The following is a 19,679-nucleotide window of genomic DNA, read 5'->3' as shown; positions in this document are numbered from 1 at the left end:
ACAGAAAGTTATTTTCTCACGGTTCTGGAGGCTAGATGTCCAAGATGAAGGTTATCAGCAGGAGTTAGTGTGTAGATGGCCATTTTCTTCCTGTGTCTTCACATGGTCTTCCCTCTGTGTCTATGTCCAAATTTCCTTTTTTCTTTTCGTTATTTTAAATTAAAGTTTATTGGGGTGATAATTGTTAGTAAAGTTACATAGATTTCAGGTATACAATTCTGTAATACATTAGGTGTACAGTTCTATACATCACATTGTATATTCACCACCCAGAGTCAGTTCTCTTTCCATCACCGTATATTGGATCCAGTTTATCCTCATCTACCACCCCATTTCCCCCTTCCCCTCTGGTAACCACTAAACTATTGTCTGTGTCTATGAGTTTTTGTTTCTTCATTTGTCTTGTTCTTTTGTTGTTTTCAGACTTATATCCCACATCAGTGAAATCATATGGTTCTCAACTTTTTGTGTCTGACTTATTTCGCACAGCATTATAATCTCAAGATCTATCCATGTCGTCGGAAAATGGTACTGTTTCATCTCATGGCACAAATTTCCTTTTATAAGGCCACCAGTCATATTGAATTAAGGCCCATCCTAATGACCTCATTTTAATTTAATTACCTCTTTAAAGGCCCTATCTCCAAATACAGTCATATTCTGAGGTACTGGGGGTTAGTTAGGACTTTTATTTTGTTGGGGGTGGGGGTACACAATTCAGCCCATAGTAACAGCTTAAAATGGTATCCCTAACAAATGCTGCAATGAATAACCTTGACATTTTATACATGTCTGAGTAAATGAGTAGAATAAACTGTTGCAAGTAGAATTGCTGAGTCAAAGCGTACGTGCATTTGTGACTTTGATAGATATCACCAGATCACCTAGATGATTTTAAGAGGTGGGACCAGTTATACTCCCTCTAACACCATAGGGAAATATCTGTTCCCCAGCACTCATTAACATAGTCTATTTCCAGCCTCTTTGATCTTTAACAATCTAACAGATGGGAAATTGCATTTCATTGTACTGTATTTGTTTCTATTACTGTATAACAAATTATTACAGAACTTTGCCACATAAAACAAAATGCATTATCTCATTGTTGCAGTGGACCAAGATCCAGTTTATCTGGGTTTTCTGCTTCAGGCTGTCTCATGAGGCTACAGTCGAGGTGTCAGCCATGGCTGTAGTCATCCTCTCACATGATGTGGGCAGGATTCAGCTCCTGGCAAGTTGTTGGACTGAGGGCCTCAGTTCCTCAGTGGTTGTTGCCCAGAGGCCACCCTCAGTTCTTTCCCCTGTGGACGTCTCCAGCATGGTATCTTGCGTGATCAAAGTATGTGGTCTGAGAAGGAAATAAGAGTCTGCTAGCAAGACAAAAATCACTATCTTTTATAACCTAATCACAGAAGCGCCACTTTGCTTCTCTTGGCTAGAAGCAAGTCACTGAGTTCAGCCCACACAAGAGTGTCAGTATAGGAAGCAGGGATCATTGGGGTCATCATGGAGTGCTGCCTGCCATGTCCAGTGTAGTGTAATTTACATTTCTTATCATGAGTGAGTGAGCTTATGCTGCAATGAATAACCAAATATCCAAATATCTTTGGACCTTTCTGTTTATATTCTTTGCCCATATTTCTTTGGAATGGGTCTCCTTTTTCTTATTGATACCTAAGTGCTCTTTATATATTGTTAATTGGCCCTTATATTGTGATATGGATTGTAAATATGTTTCCCATTTTTCTGTTTATCTTTTGACTTTGCTTTTGGTGGGGGTTTTTTGCTGTGCATTTTTTTTTTATGTAATCAAATCAATACGCTTTCTTTAAGACTCTGAGCCTGTGCCCTCCTTAGAAACAGAAGCTATCTCTTACATAGTTGTCCAGTATGTGTTCTTATGAAGAAGACAGAACTCTACTCTTTGTCATGAATCTACTCTCATTGTGTTACATATATCAGAAGTTCAAACTAGCAATCCACAGTGCTGGTCTATAGGGTAGTCAGGAACCCTGAGCCCCATGTGGGTGGAGTGGAGATAAAGAGGAGTGAGGGTCTGGCAGGGATCGCACCTTAGCAAAGACCTGGAACAGCATAGGAAGGCAACAGGGAAAGTCAGCTGGCTGAAAGGAAAGGCAAGGGGATGGAGAGTTATATGATGGAAGAGATTGGAGACTGGATTGGGTGACATGGGATGAGCCAGCCTGTTGTGATTGCCTCCTCTTCACCCCGTTGATGAGGAAGGGATTCCCACTGTAGGGTTATGGGGATGGTTGAACACACAGCACATGACACTGGACAGTTGAAAATCAACAGTGCATTATTAATCACATGTACTCACAGCCAGGAGAGGCCAGTGTGTCACATAGAGTCCAAAGGAGGGTGCATTTGGCAGCAGAGTGTACCCAAAGGGACTGTGGGAGGTACTGTGTGGTATCAAAGGGTGGGGGAGTCTCTGGTTTCTGCAGGAGGGTGTGACTGGCTTGTTCACAGGCTGGCAGGGAACTAGCACCCACTACTCCGGAATAAGAAAGCACAGTTCCCATGAAAAGAAGTGTTGTGGGCTAGGGGATCTTATCTGTGGGAACAGATTGGGAGGGGCCATGTGGTTAGTCTATTCAGGCCCCAGCTGCCTTCCCCCAAATGTCACAGGAGCTCATAATACTCTTAGTTTTAGGCTTTACAGCACATTGACCTCTGATGCCTTGACACCAACTTAAACCTTAGTGGTGATTAGAGCTTCTAGGGAGAAGATGAAGTGCCTCCCCTCCCTAGCAAGTGAATTAGGCTCTTGAACAGGAGGGAGAGGACCCCATGGTGAACTTATACAAATTCCCCTTTGTGGCCAATAACTGCAGTTGAGGGACCTGTGAGGGTGGGGGTGCAAGGAGTGTGTATCCCCAGAGAGCATGAATCCACATAAATCAATGCCAGATTTATCAGTTCCCTCAGTTGGGGGTCCATTTGCCACTTTGTAACTTAAATGTGTGGACAAAAAAGGGGTTCTGTGGAAAGTAACCTCACAGGGTGATCTGATCATAAATTTCTAACTGGGCAGGTCCTGGTGGATAGTCATGCCCCAGGCATGTAACTCAGTAAAAGATTTGTCTTTTCTGTAAGCAAGGCCTGTCTGTTGCTTCAGTGCATCTAGGTTAACAACCCTTTGAAACAGGCTGTAACCACCCCCAAGAAAGCACATAACCTTGTTACCCATCCTGTAATCCAATCCCTGCCTTGCTTTCTCTCATCTCCAGGTAATCTTCCTTCTGTTCTCTCTTTAATTTCAAATGCATAAATGAAGCTGCAAAACTCAGGAGCAAAGTCATTCTCAGGAGCATTTGAGATCTTGCTCCCTGGTATATGTGGTCAGTTTGGCTCAAATAAACTCATAAAAATTCCCTACGGTTTGGATATTAATGTCAACACTGCTCACTCAGTTCATCTCAGCGGAGCTCCCCACATAACCCAGGAGCCTGAGGCACAGGTTTGACCTCCTCTGGCACTGTGGTATCTGGCAAGGGACTGAGGACAGGGGAGGCCACCCCCTCCTGCAGGTGGGATATGCCAGAGAGCCCAGGTACTTCTTCCTGTATTGAGGAGGCCTTGGTAGCTGTGCCTCCCAAGGCTCAGTGAGCAGCTGGATACAGAGGGTCACAGGCCAGGGTCTGTGACACAGAGCCTCTCTTTCCTGGAGTACTCAGTATGCAACTAGCAACTACTTCTCTGTTTATACATAGTGCAGGCAAGGAGGGTAGTTTCTTGCATCAGAAGCCCTTGGGCAATTTTTTGTAGGTGGTCCAGAGACTCCAGGAGACATGGGTGTAGGTTGCTAAAGCCTCTGTACAGTGAAAGTCTCGGAGGGCCCTGATGGGAGTGCCTGCTGATTTAATTTGGACAGATGCTAGAGCCTTTTGTTGGAGGCACCCATTTAAAGCAGGCTGCTTTGCAAGTGACAGCGTCAGTGGGCATAAGTAAAATTTGTAGAGGAGGACTGTGTTTTCTCCAGAATCCAAAAAGGACCAACAGATGTTGGGCATGTATTAAAATTGTAGATGCTAAAAGATCAACAGCTGTTTTTATGTTTATTTGTTTTTGACTGTGTCAAGGATGGAGTTGCCCTCAGTGTACTAAATAATTTTCAGGAATTTGACCAAGGTGGCAGGGTTGCCCCACATGTGGGGTAATGGCCCATCCTTTACTTGTGAACTCCTTTGTGAGTATTTGTATGTCCTTAATGAGTGTGTCAAGTGAGTCTTCTTGGAGGTGGATGTCCTCAGTGTAATGTCAGACCTGTGCTCCTAGAGAATGGTGGCATATGCAGTTAGGATCTTGCCTGCAAAGTCTGTGTGATGGCAGAGCTGGTGAGGTACCCCACGAGAAGCTTGGAAAAGATGTATTGTGTCCCTTCAGAGTTGAAGATCGACTGCAGCTAAGAGTCTGTTGAAATAGACACTGAACAGAACATATTAGCCAAATCTGTAGTTGCAAAATATTTACTGGTTGCTGATTGGATGGAGTCAGTAATTTCAATAACATTGGATATTCGGAATGGGGATCGCAGTGGATGGAGCCACAGCATTAAGGTTGTGATCGTCCACAGTGAAACACCCTGTGTTCTTTCCAGGTTTCAGAACAGGCTGAATTGGACTTTTAAAATGAGAAGCAGAGGGCATAGTCACGCCTTCACTAAGGCGGTCTTGTGTGAAAAATTTCAATCCTTGAAGGCCCTGTGTTACCTTACTTTGAGCTGTATTAACTATTTTAACGGGGCTGGGGATGGCCCATGGAATCCCATTTTTGTCAAGCCAATTTCTAAGTTAGACTAGGTGGCAGGAGTGCCAGAGACCACCTGCCAGGCACAGACCATACCTGAAGGCACCTCACGCCAGGATACAGTCAATTAACAATAGCTCTTGCCTTGGGGACCAGGACGACACTTTAGGGTGGGTGGAGATGGCAGTGCCCAGGAGAGACAACCGAACATGGAGCAGGCTAAAGCACAAGCTGGCCATCAATTAGTGGCTCCATCCCAGGCGGCCTTCGCCGTGTCAAGAGCTAGTCAGCAAAGAGCAGTTAGTGACAGATGGCCAGGTGTCCTGGGTCAAGGCTGAGCTCCCCTGCTCATGATACCAACTTGGTTTGATCATCTCTTTTTCACCTCATTGGTGAGGACGCGGTTCTAGCCCTAGCATTACGGGGATGGCTGAACACACAGTCCCAACACTGGCTAGATGAAATCACAGTTTATCTGTCACGTGCACTCAGCCCAGGGGAGGAGGACACTGCCTACCAGGCAGGGCCACACGGGTTGTGCTCGGGAGCAGAATGAATTGCCAGGGATTGTGGGAGGCAGGCCTTTTAGTAACAATAGGTTGAGATGTCCACTGGTTTTTGTGGGAGGGTGGGATTGTCTTGTTTGAGTAATTCCATGGCTGGCAGGAACTAAAACCCACTATTCAGGGATAATTGGAAACTGTGCGTGGTCCTCCTGATAAGGAGCATTGCTTAGCTAGGGGACCTTATCCACTGGAGAAGAGAGGGGAGGGGAAGTTGCAGGTTAGGCCATGGTTTTACCAAATGTTAGGGCAGCAAATCAATAATTTTAGGCTTTTCACCACTCAACCTATGGAAGGCTGACTGGGTTCTTTTTCTCTTTGTTTCTGTGATTCTGTTTATTTGTTCATTCACTCATTCGTGCAACGTGTGTATGTGTGCCATGGGCTGGCACTGTGCTGGATGCTGTGGTGGGGTGGTCGTCACAGTCAAGTGAAAAGAGACAGACACAAGATACATAAATCAGTGTTAGATGGTAATAAGGGCTACGAAAACAATAAAGCTGGTGATATGCCTCAGCTTTGGAGAGGGAGGCCAGAGAAGGCCTGTTTGAGGAGGGGATGTTGGAGTGAGGCCTGAGTGACATGAAGGAGCTGCTTGGAGAAACTGCATCAGAACAGGCTGTCAGGGCCAGGCGTGGGGGTGAGCAAGTAGTATACTTCAGTCCATTTTTACTTGTGGTGGGTTCTGCTAGCCAAATCAAAAGCAGAAAATAAAGAAGGACCTTTCCTGCTACTGAAAATGTAACTGGTTTGATTTCTGAGAACTTGACAGGATGGAGAAAAGTTCAGGCCTTTAAGAATGACCATTTGGCTCATGAAAGCAATAGGAGGCCGTTTAGAAGGTATGCTCCTGGGGAAGTATCCAGTTCCCACTGAACAATCCGAAGTGAAAGCTAGGAATGATGATGTGTATTCCAGAACCCTCTGTCCATCCTCTGTGGACCCTCCTAACTGTCCTGGAGTGACACCCCCCCTAAAAATCAAGGGAGTTGGAATAGATGAGTGGTTCTGATGCCGCAGGCCTGGGGACCTGAGTCATTGGTCTGCACTGGGGTCTGAGCTGCATGTTTCAGGAATTCCCAGGTAATTCTGATGGCATAATGGACTGAAAACCCACTGATGCAGTCCCACCACTCGTGTTATGGGGCTGTGGGTGGGTTAGAGGCCCATGGAAGGGCAGGGGCTTATTGCAGGTCACCGAGAAAGCACCATCTGATGCTTGACCCAGATTCCACCCACTGCCTAGTACAGCCCTGGAATCTAGTTTAAGCTCTTTGAGATTTTCCACTATGCTACTGAACCATTTTTTAAAATTAACATTCTTGATTTTCTGGATTATAAGCCAATAAACCTTGTTGACATGTTTTGTTCTCAAGTTGCACAGGAAAGTAAGTTTTCTCTCATAATGATGTCTTTTATTTATTTTTGGTGACAGTTTATGTTTCGGTGGTTATAAAAGCAAATAATCACAATAGAATGTACAGAAAGTTATACAATAAAGGTCATTTATAATTTTACCACTCAAAGATAATAACCACTTTTAGCATTTTGGTGTGTAGCCTTCTGAACTTTTTACTGTGTCTGTGTGAGTGTGCATATGTTTATCTTAATTTCTCATTTGATTTTTTTAAACACAAATGAGAATCATTTTTGTGATGATTTATAACTTGGTTAATCAGGAATCTCTCTCTCTTTTTTTTTTTGGAATCTCTTTCTATGCGAAATGATGCAAATGATGTCTATTTCCATATCTCTTGTGTACCGATGAGAATGGTTCAGGGTCCCACTGTGTATGATTATGTATTGTATTATGATGTCTGACCACATTCAAAACTGTAAAGAAACTATAAAGGAGTTGCTGAAGTCAGAAGAAAGTGATCACTTGTTGGTGATGTGTGTGCCTTGGTTAGTGCTTCAGGCCAGCCGAGAGGGTTCTGTTTTAAACCAGTGAGCTCCCTTAAACCAGTTAACTTCTGCAACTCTTTTCTCAGAAACATGCCATTTCTCTTAGCTTCCTACTGGTTCAGACTTGTGCTTGAATCAGTGAATCCAAACCACTGATGGCGGGCAGTGGCAGACAGGAGAAGGGGCCCGGCGGGACAGAGCAGGATAGGGAGTGGAGGCAGTCTGCGCTGGGAGTCAGGAGCTGAGGGTCTGAGTCCTGCCTCTGGTGCTAACTTGGGGTGTGAACTTGTAGGGCCTCTGTAAAGCGGTACTTGCTGGTGAGCATCCTGGAGATATTTTGAGAGTCTGGTGTTTGATTGCACATGAAGTGATTCATTGTGAAGGGCGTTGAGAATCATGGACTGCTACACAAAGGGAATGGAAGAGCTATCATTTCATTCATTTGTTCATTTATTTGCTGGTCACTGAGTGCTTGTGTGTAGTTGATTCTGCTCTATGCTCTCCTCATGCCTTGGCTTTCCTTCAGAGCACTTTTCACAGGTCATAATTATGTTTTTGTTTTTCTTTTTGATTACTACACTGGAAAGCCCTAAATATATCTATTTGCTAACAGATGCATCACAGCACTTAGACCAGAGTCTGGCAAATATTAGGCCCTAAATACTAATTTGTAGTGTGAATGAATGAATAATTTCCCCTGCTGTGAAAACTGTAGCAGTGAATCAGCCAGCCTCCATTCTCAAGAGGAGCACAGTCCAAGAAGGGAGAGTGGGTGCATGTGCAGTTCGTGCTTGCATTAGGCAGGAGTAGACTTGCCTTCAGAGAGGTTCAGACAAAGTACTTTGGGAATTCTGGGGAAGGAGATGTGAGGCTCAGGCCGGGAAGCTGGGAGGCCTCAAAACAAGGAGGTGACTCAGTTGGCCATGAGATCAGGCAGGAATTTGGCCTGGGCCGTGTGTGGAGCCTGCAGAAGGAGCAACATGAGCACAGGCATGGCCCACAGGAGGGTCTGCAGGAAGTTCCGTCTATGACGTGCATTATATGACCAGGGACTAGAAGGAGAGAGGGCCCAAAGGGATGTATTTTTCCTAAATTATAAAGGACCTTGAATGCCTGACCATAAAAATCTAAACTTTCTCAGGTAATAATGAGTTGACAGCTGATAATATTTGGGCAAACAAGTGACCTGGGGATGTGAGTATGAAGAGTATGTGCTACTGTTGGTGGGCAGATGGGTTGGGAAGTAGTAAGGGCCATGGTGAAGGTCGTGTCCATGAGCTGGAGAGGAGGAGCAGATGCGGGAGAAATTTGGGAACAGGCAGATTGGATGTGGGGTTGAGGTGATCACAGGGAGGGGTGGTTAGAGTGAGGTTTGGGTTTCTGGCAGAACCATTCATTGAGGCTAGAAACTTGGGGCAAAAGGTTTGGAAGAAATCATGAAAGACAGTTTGGGGTGCGTGTCCCTCTCCCTGGTGGGGTTAAGCATAGCTGATAGCCCAGGATAGAGGTCTGGGCTGGAGGGGGAAGTCTGGCAGTTTTTGGTTTATCTGAAATGAGTCTGGTCAGGGGTGGAGATGAGGCTCCCCAAATGTCCCAGTTACCTACTGCTGTGCAACAAATCACACCAAAATTGTGTGGCTTATTTAAAGCCAGTCATTCAATTTGAACATGAATGTGTAGGGCTTTGGGTGGGGCTCATTGAGAATGGCTATCTGCTCAATGCAGCATCTGCAGGGGTGGCTTGCTAGGCACTGTACCCAGTCCAAGATAGTCCACATGACGTGACAGTTGATGCTGGCTGTCGACTAGAACCAGTTGGGGCTCTTGGCTGGAACCCCTATATGTGGCCTCTCTGTGTGACTGCTTGGGCTTCCGCACAGCATGGTGGCTGGGTTTCAGGCATGAACATCTCAAGAGATGGGAAGTGGAAGCTGTCAGTTTCTCAAGATTTTGGCCCAGAAACTAACTAGTACAGTGTCTCTTCCACTGTTCTGGTCCAGCAGTCACAGATCGAAGGGGAGACAGAACTCCAACTCCCAATGGGAGGAATGACAAAGTTTAGAGCTCATTATGTCTTGTTCCTGGGAAGGGCTTAAAAATACCTGTTGAATGAATGAGTAAATGAGTGGTGGGAGGAAAGATACAGTGAAGGAATGTCTGGGGCTTGAGGGAAACGGTTATTTGAGATGTTTGGTGGGAGTTTGTGAGGAGAGGGGATAGGCTTGGGAGGTCAGTAGGATCTAGACTGGTGAGGGCTGTGAAATTCAGGAAGTGGGACTAAAGTGTGGGATAGATAGGGGAACCAGCTAAGTGTCTAGGAGGTCTGTGGTTTAGGAACAGGAGCAGAGGTGAGGCCTGGACCAGGCCCTGGTCTAGGTGAGGTCCCTGGGGTCCACAGGTGAGTGTGCACCCGACTCTCAGCTTTGGGCGTTTGCTGGCTATGGCCTTGATCCCTGCTCCGGCTTGCCTTCAGGCCTGGACATTCTGTCCCTGGCACCTGTGGAATGCACAGCAGGCACACCCAACAATAGAATTCCTAGGAGTTAGAGGGGGTGCCCCAGACCCTTCTCCTCTGGACCGGGTTGGTCTTACCTTTGCAGCAGATGAGAGTGTGGTTCCTTTGGAAACACATTTACAAATCTTCTGGGCCCAAGAAAGAACAAGGCTGTGTTTCCCCTGTGAACACAGCTTCTTCATGTGGCCATGACCCCCTGGACATCGAAGTTGAGGTGAACACAGGATGTGGCTTCTTTCTTGCAGACCCTCAGAGGGCTGTAGATTCAGTCTGAGAAGTGGGTCCATCATGCTGAGATTTGTCCAGGCCCTTACCTGCCAAGAGTAGACGCTGCCCAGGGCAAACGTGCAGAGGTGGGCAGGCCTCCACTTGGCCCTCCTCAAGGCCAGGCCTCACTTGGCTCTGCGTCCAGCCTGAGCCAGCTTGGATGCTGTCAAGGTCGTGCCAGGGGACAGTGAACCTCCTAGTGGCAGGCCAGCTGAGGGAGGTCCCAGCTGACGTAGCAGTCACTCTCTGAAGAAAACCTGATCTGCAGAGAGTGGATAGACAGAAGGAGCTGGCTGAGGCCCTGAATGAGTCTCTGAGTCACATTGGCCTTTTCTGGTCACTCATTTGCTCTGGCCTTCGACCAACGGGGAACCAACCCTTCACAGGCGCAGGGCACCTGGTCACGCTACCTGTGCGAACTTCTTAGGAAATGTGAGGGTGCAGAGGACAGAGGAAGGAGGGCTCCCTGGACCTGGACATCTTACTCCTGGGAATGAAGTTGACAGCCTGACCATGGTAGTCACCCAGCTGAATCTGGAGTTTTGCTTTCAGGGCAAGAAGCTTCGAGGCTTTAGCTGTGAGCTCACCCGGTCCCCCTGTGGAGTCTTCCCTGAGACTGCCTGCACCCTCACATGCCAGATCACGGTGCCCCTTCTGCTCTCGGGCCTGGGTATGATGACTGCAGGCCTGTTGATGAACACCATCCAAGTGCGTACTGGGCATCTGAGGGGACAGTGTGGGGTACTGGGTTGGGGGAACGAGGGTCCCCAGGCATCACAGATAGGACAGGCTGGGGGACACAAGAGGCCCCTGAGTGGGGCTGCAACTCTGAGTCTAGCCTCGATGCCTGGGAGTCTTGGGCTCAATATTGCTGGCAGAAGAGTCCTCCAGGGACCTCAGTGTCTGATTCACAATAGCTTCTGATGATCCTCTCTGAAGGTCAGTTCACATGAGCCACGTTAGCCCCAGGAACTAAAACCATTTTCCTTCTAGGGAAAGCAGGCTCATTAGGCAGGGCCTGAGGGGTTCGTAGCCTGGCTCTGCGATTTGCTCACTATCTGAGGGAACTGTTAGTGTCCCCCTGCCTCAGTTTCCCCATCCTAAGCTTGAGCTAATAAATGCTCCCAGCTTGCAGGATTGTGAGGATGGATGACTGAGTGCACTTTGTGTTGTGGCCCACGGGTGATGGGCACTATTCCCTCCAGCCCCCAAAAGCTCCGTGGGAGGACAAGAGCCAGAGCCCAGGCTGCGGGTCCAGGCCAGCAAGGGGCTATGGTGATCTCCGTCAGGTAGAGGTGTTTTCTGGGAGGCCCTCGAGGGATCACACACTCTGGCGTTTGCTTCTCCCGGTCTGTTTAGGGCTCGGGTAATGCTGTTTGAATCATTGAGGGTTTGCTCTGTCTACTTAAACATTTCTTATAGAGTTAGTATGTTTTTTAGAAAAATTACAAAATGTACATAAGTGAAGGAGGGTGGGTGCCCATAATCTCTGCCAACATTGTCCTGTTTATCCAGAACACATAAACACAGAAATATTTGGGATCATACTATATAATGTACTTCTTAACCTGTAAAATTAAATTTAAATTTATTTTTTTAATCCATGGAGTCATCCCAGATAGCACTCTACCTTCCTCAGTACGCACAGCATCTCCTTATTAATTGCTGCCTAGCATTTCCCTGTGCACTTGTCTCTGAGTTAGAGAGGGGTGATCAGCACCCACCCTGGCCCGTTGGTCTCTGAATGAGGCTCACAATGCCTCCCAGGCGGCCTCTGCTTGCATACCTCAGTAGATGGGATACTCACCCTTCCTGGGGCTGGGGCAGCCCATTGCATACTGACCAGCTCGGTGTTAAAAAATTTGTGCTCATCTGGGCTTGTTTGTCACCCCTTCCCTAAGACCTTCCTGCAAATACTGGGGAGAGACTCTTTGCCCTTTTCCTTCATGCTGGCCTCCCAGATGGCTTAATGCAGAATCAGGAAAGGTGTTCTGCCCTCCACCTAGACTTCCTCCTGGACTGGCATCCTATGCCACCTTTATGGATGGTCAGGCACAATCCCCACACTCCCTACTCCCCACATTCCACTAAATCTTCCACATTCTGCTGATCTCTCCTGACTGACAAATACCCTCCCAGGCTGTAACAACTGAGGAACACATAATGGGGTGAAGGGGCTCCAAGCTGTGCTCTACATAGGTGGCTGTGGAAGGTCAAAAAGGGGTGTCTTGGGAGGCAGGCCTAGAGTATACATGGGGAAAGCTGTCTGCAAATGCAAGCCTTGAGCCATTCACCTTTGGGAGATTCAGCAGCTGGGAGAAAGAGAAAATAGCTCTGGAAGTCATATCTATTCCTTCTCTCCACTTTGCAGATGTGGTTTTATGACACCAGGGTGCTATGAGGTTCAAGGGCACTTGAGTTTCTCTGGATCCCCAGCCTGTAGCACCACCTCCCTGCTCACTGCCACTCAGCAGTGCAGGAAGCAGTCAGTCTTGGCTCACCACTCCATACAAAAGCCCCACAATATGGGACAGGGTCCCAGCTCCTGGCTCCAACTGTGCCTAGGCCGGTGCAAGCCCCAGAGCAACGGGAGGAGCATGCTGGGCCTCGGCTTAGGAGCCTATAGCAAAGATGACCGTCTGGTTCGGGAGGCGTGCCTCATGGGCCATCCCTGGTGCAGTCCTGAGACCAAGGGCACTGGCTGAGTGCTGACTTCACCTCCTCTCAGTTTAGGGCCAGGGTTTTCCCTCTTTTTGGGGCCTGGGTTCAATCTATGCTTGGGCCTGGGGATTGAGGGCCAGTAAGTGGCCAGAGTATCAGTTGGGTTTTTTCAAAAATTTATTTATTACACATGGAAGGTATAAATATTTCTCTATTTAATAAAATAAATCTGAAAGCTGAGGTTAGCCCCTCTTTGACCACAGCCCTCAATCTTAGTTAATTCCTGTGTTATCAGGTGATGAATGTCCTTCCAGAACTTTTTGGGGTTTATGTACACACGTGTGTACTGGAGACAATAAAAGTGTTTTGGTTTTTTTTTTTATTGTTGTTAGAGGGTTTGTGATTGCTCTTCACTGAATTAGAGAAGAATCAGACATGATCTCTGCTTTTGAGCAGCTGATAGCCAAACGCTGAGTAGAGTAGATGAATTCACTCATTCATCTGGTTCCGCCTTCATTCATTCAGCACATCCTGTTGAAATGAATCAACAAGCAGCCTGAACAGAAATGTATTATCTTACAGTTCTGGAGGCCAGGGCTCTGAAATGAGTCTAATGAGGCTAAAATCAAGGTGTCATCAGGGCCTGGCTCCCCCGGAAGCTCTAGGGGAGAATCTGTTCCTTTCCCTTTTGCAGCAGGGCCCTGAGAGTGCAGTGGTGAGCAGAAACAGACCAGCCCCCATCTTCCTGTTGTTTGTAGTCTTAGTGGGTGAGGCAGCTGCTTATCAGATCACCCCACAGATGAGAGTGAGGGAGTGGAGGCAGTGAGCAGATGTTTGCCTGGGAAGGAAGAGAGAACAATCCATTCTTCCTAGAGGAGTCAGAGAATCTGTAGTTAGCAGAACAGTTGGAGTTGGACCTTAAAGATAACGTAGCAGTTTCCAGGATGACGTGAGAAACAGCAAACATTCCGGGTAAAGGGATCAGTGTGTGTATAGATATGGATAGATGAGAGTGTGTTTGCAAAGAGTGAGGAACATGAGTGCACACTGTCAGGGACGGGGCACTGGGCAGGCAGTGAGGGACCCTGTTCACTCTGCTCTGGAGTTTGAGTTATATACTGAGAGCAAAGGTATTGTTGACTCTGTTGCCATTCTTTGTTTTAATAATAAATATCACGTATTTGTTTTATTGAAGTGTAGCATAGAAGTATAGAAAATTGTACAACTCATATGTGTACAGTTTGATAAAGCATCTCAAGGTAAATGCACCTTAGTAACCACCACCCACATCAAGAGCATTCTAAGCTCCCAGCAGATTCCTCTAGGCCCCACCCAACCTAAACCACTCTTCTGACTTCTAATACTGTAGATTTGATTTGACTGTTCTCAAGGTAAGACACTACTAGGAACATTCTTGAGTATGTTTTAGCGAGGGCGCAGAAGGACTCACATCTGTTGGGTATATGTCCAGGAGTGGAATTGGCAATGAAAGGTTATAAAAGCCTGAGTGACATGGTCGTATATGTGCAACAAAACTCAACCTTGGAAGCTGGGTCAGAGATGACCTGGAGAGTTCAGCTCCAGGCAGCAGGGGAAAGCTGGAAGACTGGTGATGATTCAGGCTTCCCCAAGTACAAGATCCATTGCTTTTGATTGATTTCAGCCTCCCCAGTGCCTGGGATAAATTTTTAAAGTGTTGCTGGAGAGGGCAGTGGCAGAATTTAAGACAGTTGCCATGTTTCCCCGAAAATAAGACCTAGCCAGACAATCAGCTTTAATGTATCTTTTGGAGTAAAAATTAATATAAGACCCAGTATTATATCATATTATAATGTTATGTTATGTTATATTATAATGTTATGATATGATATATGATATGATATTAAGACATGGTCTTATAGTAAAATAAGACCAAGTCTTATATTAATTTTTGCTCCAAAAGACACGTTAGAGCTGATTGTCCGGCTAGGTCTTATTTTCGGGGAAACACAGTATGAAAACTTGGATGTCAGGATGTCGGGGAACACAAGGGGTTAATTAAGTCCTGGCTGGCAAGGCAGGAGGATGCTTGGAAACTCAATGGGCAAGGCAGGGCAAGGTGAGCTGGGCGAGGAAGGTGGAGTTTGAGGGGCCTCTGGGATGTCCACAGGTTCAGTCACCAGTGGGATCAGCAGCTGTAACACTATGAAGGAAGATCTGAGCCCGTAAGGTCGTGCGTCAGCAGCACAGAGCCCAGTGATCAGTTGGAGTGCTCTGGCTGTGGGTAACAGAAGACCTAACTCAAAGTGACTAAAAACATTTATGATCCCTATAAAGAAGTCTGCAGGTTAGATAACTCCAGCACTAGTTAATTCACTGCATTAACAGTGTCAGTCAGTATCCATGGTCCTCCTGTTTTTCTGCTTTACCCTTCCATGTTTCTTGACTATGTCGCTGAATAGACCCCCCATGGTTGTAGAGTATGAGTCCTGATGTCTAAACATGACTTCTCAAATCTACTTGGCCATGCTAGTGTCCTAGCCCACACTCAAGGAGGATGGGACTCCCTGCAGAAAATTTCACCTTCCAGCCTTCACCCCCTTCAGGCTGTTTGTTGATGGAGAGTGAGGTGGCTGTGGAAAAGGTAACTCAAGGCATGCAGGGGAAGGTAACTCAAGCCTTGGAAACGAGAGCATGTGGACAGAAAGGAGAACTGAAGACAAAGCGTGAAGGAAAGTCAGAATTACAGTCAGGAGGTCTACAACTCCCAGGCTCCTGAATGCAAAAAGCAGACTTTGAATGGGCTGGAATGAATCCAGCCGTGGGAAAGGATTGGTCAAGAGCAGTGTGTGCCACAGGCAGTGAGTAGTTTGGTGGTGGTAGCCTGATCTTCCTCTCTGCTTGGTTCAATCTGTCCCTTAACAGGGAGTTTCTCAGCTGTGGAGTTGGAATCTTGAAAAAGAGTGATCCTTTGTTTTACTGAGAAAGTGTGTTACTTCTAGTTGAATCAGTCCCACAAGGCTATCATGTACCCTGAGAACTACCCAGAGTGGAAAAGTCTATGCCCATTTTGAAGAATCAGGGATTATTAGACTTTGGTGAAATTTCTAACTTTGTAGACTTCCTATGTGGAAAGAGGAAATACAATCCTTTAAATTAAATTTTAAAAAAAATTAAAAGGGGAGGAGGTGGAAAAGGAGGTTGACTGGAGGTTAAGATGGAATGACTAGAGAGGTCAGTGTAGGACAGGGGTTGTAGTCTTGGACACCAGCGCAGAGAGTGCAGAGAAGTGCCCGTCACACAGTAGGAGTTTAGTACATGCTTGGGTGAGGGTGTGGGGGGTGGGGTGGAAGATGCCCTAACAAAGAGAGAGCAGCAGAATGGAGGTTAGTTAGAAGAGCCAGTGGAGGTTACTGCTTCCTTTAGGAAGAGGGGCATTGCTTTGGGGTGCAGGGGCAGTCAGAAGCTTGCACAGCATTGAATTATGATGGGTGATGACGGGAACTCATTCAAAATTTAGTGATGCTGAGGAAGAGGGGAGGGAGAAGGCTTCCGTGGCAGGGGAGGCTGAGAGGAGGGGTTTTATTTTTACTTTTGGGTTGGCGGGTACTTGGTTTTGCATGTAGGCAGGGAAAGAGAGCACACAGGAGCCTGTCAGGTTGCAGAGGAGGTAAGAGGGGATTTAGGGTGGGGGGCACTGCCTGGAGGCAGGAGCCCAGGCAGTAGGGAGGGCCTATGTCTGTGAACTGAAGGGGAGACCACCTGTGCTGGATGGAGTGTGGCAGCTGATAGGACAGCTGCACAGCTGCATTGGGGCCAGATGCTTCTGGATGACCAGGACTGAGATAATGGCAGCATGTCCTTGCCTGGTGACATGGTTTTTTCCTGAACTTTTAGGAGAGAACAGACTCACAATTCCATCAGAGCTGGTAAAGATTCTGAATTTCACAGCTTTGTAGATAAGGTAAAGGGAGAAACCAAGGAGTGAAGAAACCATAATAAACAATGGGTCTTTAAAGGACCTGGCCCAATCTCTTGACCTCCAGGCCTGGTGAGATGTCTTAGCATGCTGCTTTATAGGTGACTCTCCAGGGCCTCACCTTCGCACAGCTCTTGTCCAAGGGAACGGGAACAAAGGCTTCCTGTCTCCTAGTTGACAAAGTTGGTTTTTCTCAGCTCTAGCATTCCAAAGCCAGGAGTTTCTAGTACGGGGGTCACAGATATCTGTAGGGGACAGGGAGCTCAAATAAGTCAGTAGGATCAGATGGAGCGTTACAAATTGGTTGGGGAACAATGTAATTTGCATGTTAAACAGGTTGGAATAGTTTTCACTTCACAAAGAAATTTTTTCACTTCTAGTTTTCTTGAAACGTGCATCCTTTTCATTCTTTTTATTTTTAATTTTTATTCCTTTATGTTTGATAAAGACCTGGATAGAGGCACAGTCTATCTGTTTTGACAAATCCAGAGCCCCCCCATATGATACTCCAGGACACCTTGCACTTGACCTCGGTGCCTGGGAGCAGCAGAGCAGGCCTGGGGCTGCCCGGGAGTCCCTGCCCAGCTCTCCCATTTCATGAGAATCTCCCAGCTTTGAAATTGGTGACTCATTCCTATTTCTACAAATACATTGTTCATACTCAACAAAGCGTGCCTGCAGGCTAGACCCATCCTAGCCCCCAATTTTCCCAGGTGCTGAGGACCACAGAGAGAAAGAGACTCTCTTGAGGCTACTACTAGTTCTATTCACTGAATATATTAAGAAAATTTCACAACTTTATCATTGTTTTGTGTTTAGTTTAAAGTCATTTAAGAAACTGGTCTTACTCATTGATTTTATAGTGAGTGAGAAGTAACTTGTAGAAGCTTCCCTCAAGAAATGTCCAGGATATGCCAATATGTGTGTGTGTGTGTGTGTGTGTGGATTGAGTTTCTTATTCTGTCCCCACCAGCACTGGCCCGTGTTTATGGAGGTTAAAGACCTGTTGACTTTGGTGCCACCCCTAGTGGGCCTGAAGGGGAACCTGGAGATGACACTGGCGTCACGACTCTCCACAGCTGTAAGTGGACACCTGGATACCTGGGTCACCTACCTCTTGGGGAGGGACACATCTGTACCACCAGGTCTCCCTGAAGTAGCTTATAAGTGGGTGGATTGGACTCTCTGAAAAGATGAGTATTATTGGGTTTTGTTCTGTCGTGATGTTCTACCTGGTTACTCCGGCCTGTCCTCCTGTTTTTCCATGGTTAGGCTCTAGTAGTGGCGAGTCTAGGCCCAGCCCCCGTGTGTCCTGAGTTTCTCCTTTAACCCAGTGTCAGGTAGGGCTCTGTGCTCCTCTGCTCAAGTCTATGTACTGCCCCTGCTCAGACACCTGAACCCCGAGCCCAGCTCCACACATTCACACTGAAGCCATAGTGAGCACCATAGGCTTGATGGAAGATTTCGTAGAGGAGAAAGAGGATTGCATGCTGTTAATAATCTTTGTGAGGCGGTTTTGTTCTCTAGAAGGGCTCCTTGAATACCGGAGGGGTTTTACTCTGGGCTCTACCCAACCAGCTTCCTAGTTTTGTCACTCTTTTTCCCTCACAGCTATCCAGGAATTGAAATTGTTTTCCTCTCTCTGATGCCCATTTGTAGATGAAAAAGGACGGTGGTAAGAGGAAGTGTGGTGTGTTCAGGAAACTGAGAAAAGAGCTACAAACTTAGCTGGAGTGCAGAGGGCAAGGGGATGGGGCTGCCTGGCAACAGGAGGCCAGAGAGATTAGGTGAGGGGTGGTCAGCTGAACAGCAGCCCCCAAAGATGTCCATGTCCAAATCTGTGGAACCTGTGAATGTTACCTTATATGGAAAAAGTTTTTGCAGGTTTGATTAAGTTAAGGGCCTTGCCATGGGAGAACATCCTGGATAACCCTACTGTTACAAGTGTCCTTATATAGAAGAGGCAGAAGGAAGTTTCAGACGGAAAAGAAGGCCTGCGAGAGAAGCAGAGTCCCAGAGAGAAGTTTTTCAGAAGTTCCCAGAGAGAAGGTTTTGAAGATGGAAGAAGAGCCACGAGCCAAGAAATGTGGCTGTCTACCTGCTGCAAAAGGGAAAGGAACAGATTCTCCCCTAGAGCTTCCGAAGGGAGCCAGGCCCTGCTGACACCTTGATTTTAGCCTCATTAGACTCATTTCAGAGCCCTGGCCTCCAGAAGTGTACGATAATACATTTCTGTTGTTTTAAGCTACTAATCTTTTGCAATAATTTGTTACAGCAGTAATAGTGAACTGACACACATGGGTCCAGATCATGTAGAGCCCTGTAGGACATTGAAATGTTTTAAGCAGCAGGTAACATGATACAGAAACACACACTACACACACACACAAACACACGCATGCCCATGTATACACATACACGCATGCATGATTATATTGGTCATTTAGGAAGAAAAAAATGTTGATGGTTATCTCTGCCATGCTGGCATTTCAGGTGATACGTTTTTATTTCATAATGCTTAACTGCAGTTTAAACACTTCTATATAATGATCGTATTTTAGAGTTATAATTCTTTTAAAGTACATAAACCATGGAAGGAAAAAGAATTAGTATAATTCTTTACAGTGGTCTATCCAAGGAGAACAGCCCCATTATAATCACAGTAGAACCTTTAAAGGCATTCAACACCCATTCTTACCGTTTTGTAATCATCGTACTAAGATAGAAATTAATACAATAAAAACACAAATTTACATGCACAGGTCAGTGGCTTTTGACAAATCTATCTGTCTGTCTGTCTGTCTATCCATCCATCCATCCATCCATCCATCCATCCATCCATCCATCTAGCCATCTAGCCATCTAGCCATCCATCCACCCACCCAAGAAACTACTACCCCAATTGAGATATACATGTACAGATTTGGAAATACAAATACAAAGCTCCTGACTGGGAAAAGTCAATGTTGTAAAGTTATCAGTTCTCCTTGTATTAGTTTATAAAATTAATGCAATTACTATCAATATGCCAAAAGGA

The 19,679-nt window shown here is 46.4% G+C and overlaps 1 protein-coding gene across 16 annotated transcripts in view; it reads left to right on the top strand.

Moving 5' to 3' along the window:
* SLC41A3 (solute carrier family 41 member 3) overlaps nt 1-19,679 on the top strand; it is a 71,627-nt gene that overhangs the window by 16,157 nt on the left and 35,791 nt on the right. For 7 of the 16 annotated variants that reach the window (XM_074340437.1, XM_074340435.1, XM_074340431.1 and 4 more), the window contains exons 3-4: nt 10,576-10,731; nt 17,616-17,723. The exons of 2 other annotated variants lie outside the window; for them this stretch is intronic. In XM_074340437.1, coding sequence (XP_074196538.1) covers nt 10,576-10,731; nt 17,616-17,723 — 264 coding nt within the window. The remainder of the gene's footprint in view (nt 1-10,575; nt 10,732-17,615; nt 17,724-19,679) is intronic. 7 more of the 16 variants (XM_074340445.1, XM_074340443.1, XM_074340441.1 and 4 more) reach the window with 2 other exon arrangements.

The sequence above is a fragment of the Rhinolophus sinicus genome, linkage group LG09 (assembly GCF_036562045.2).
Source record: "Rhinolophus sinicus isolate RSC01 linkage group LG09, ASM3656204v1, whole genome shotgun sequence".
Taxonomy (NCBI): Eukaryota; Metazoa; Chordata; class Mammalia; order Chiroptera; family Rhinolophidae; genus Rhinolophus; species Rhinolophus sinicus.
The sequence above is the reverse complement of the archived record's forward strand: the minus strand, read 5'-3'. Positions and strand labels throughout refer to the sequence as shown.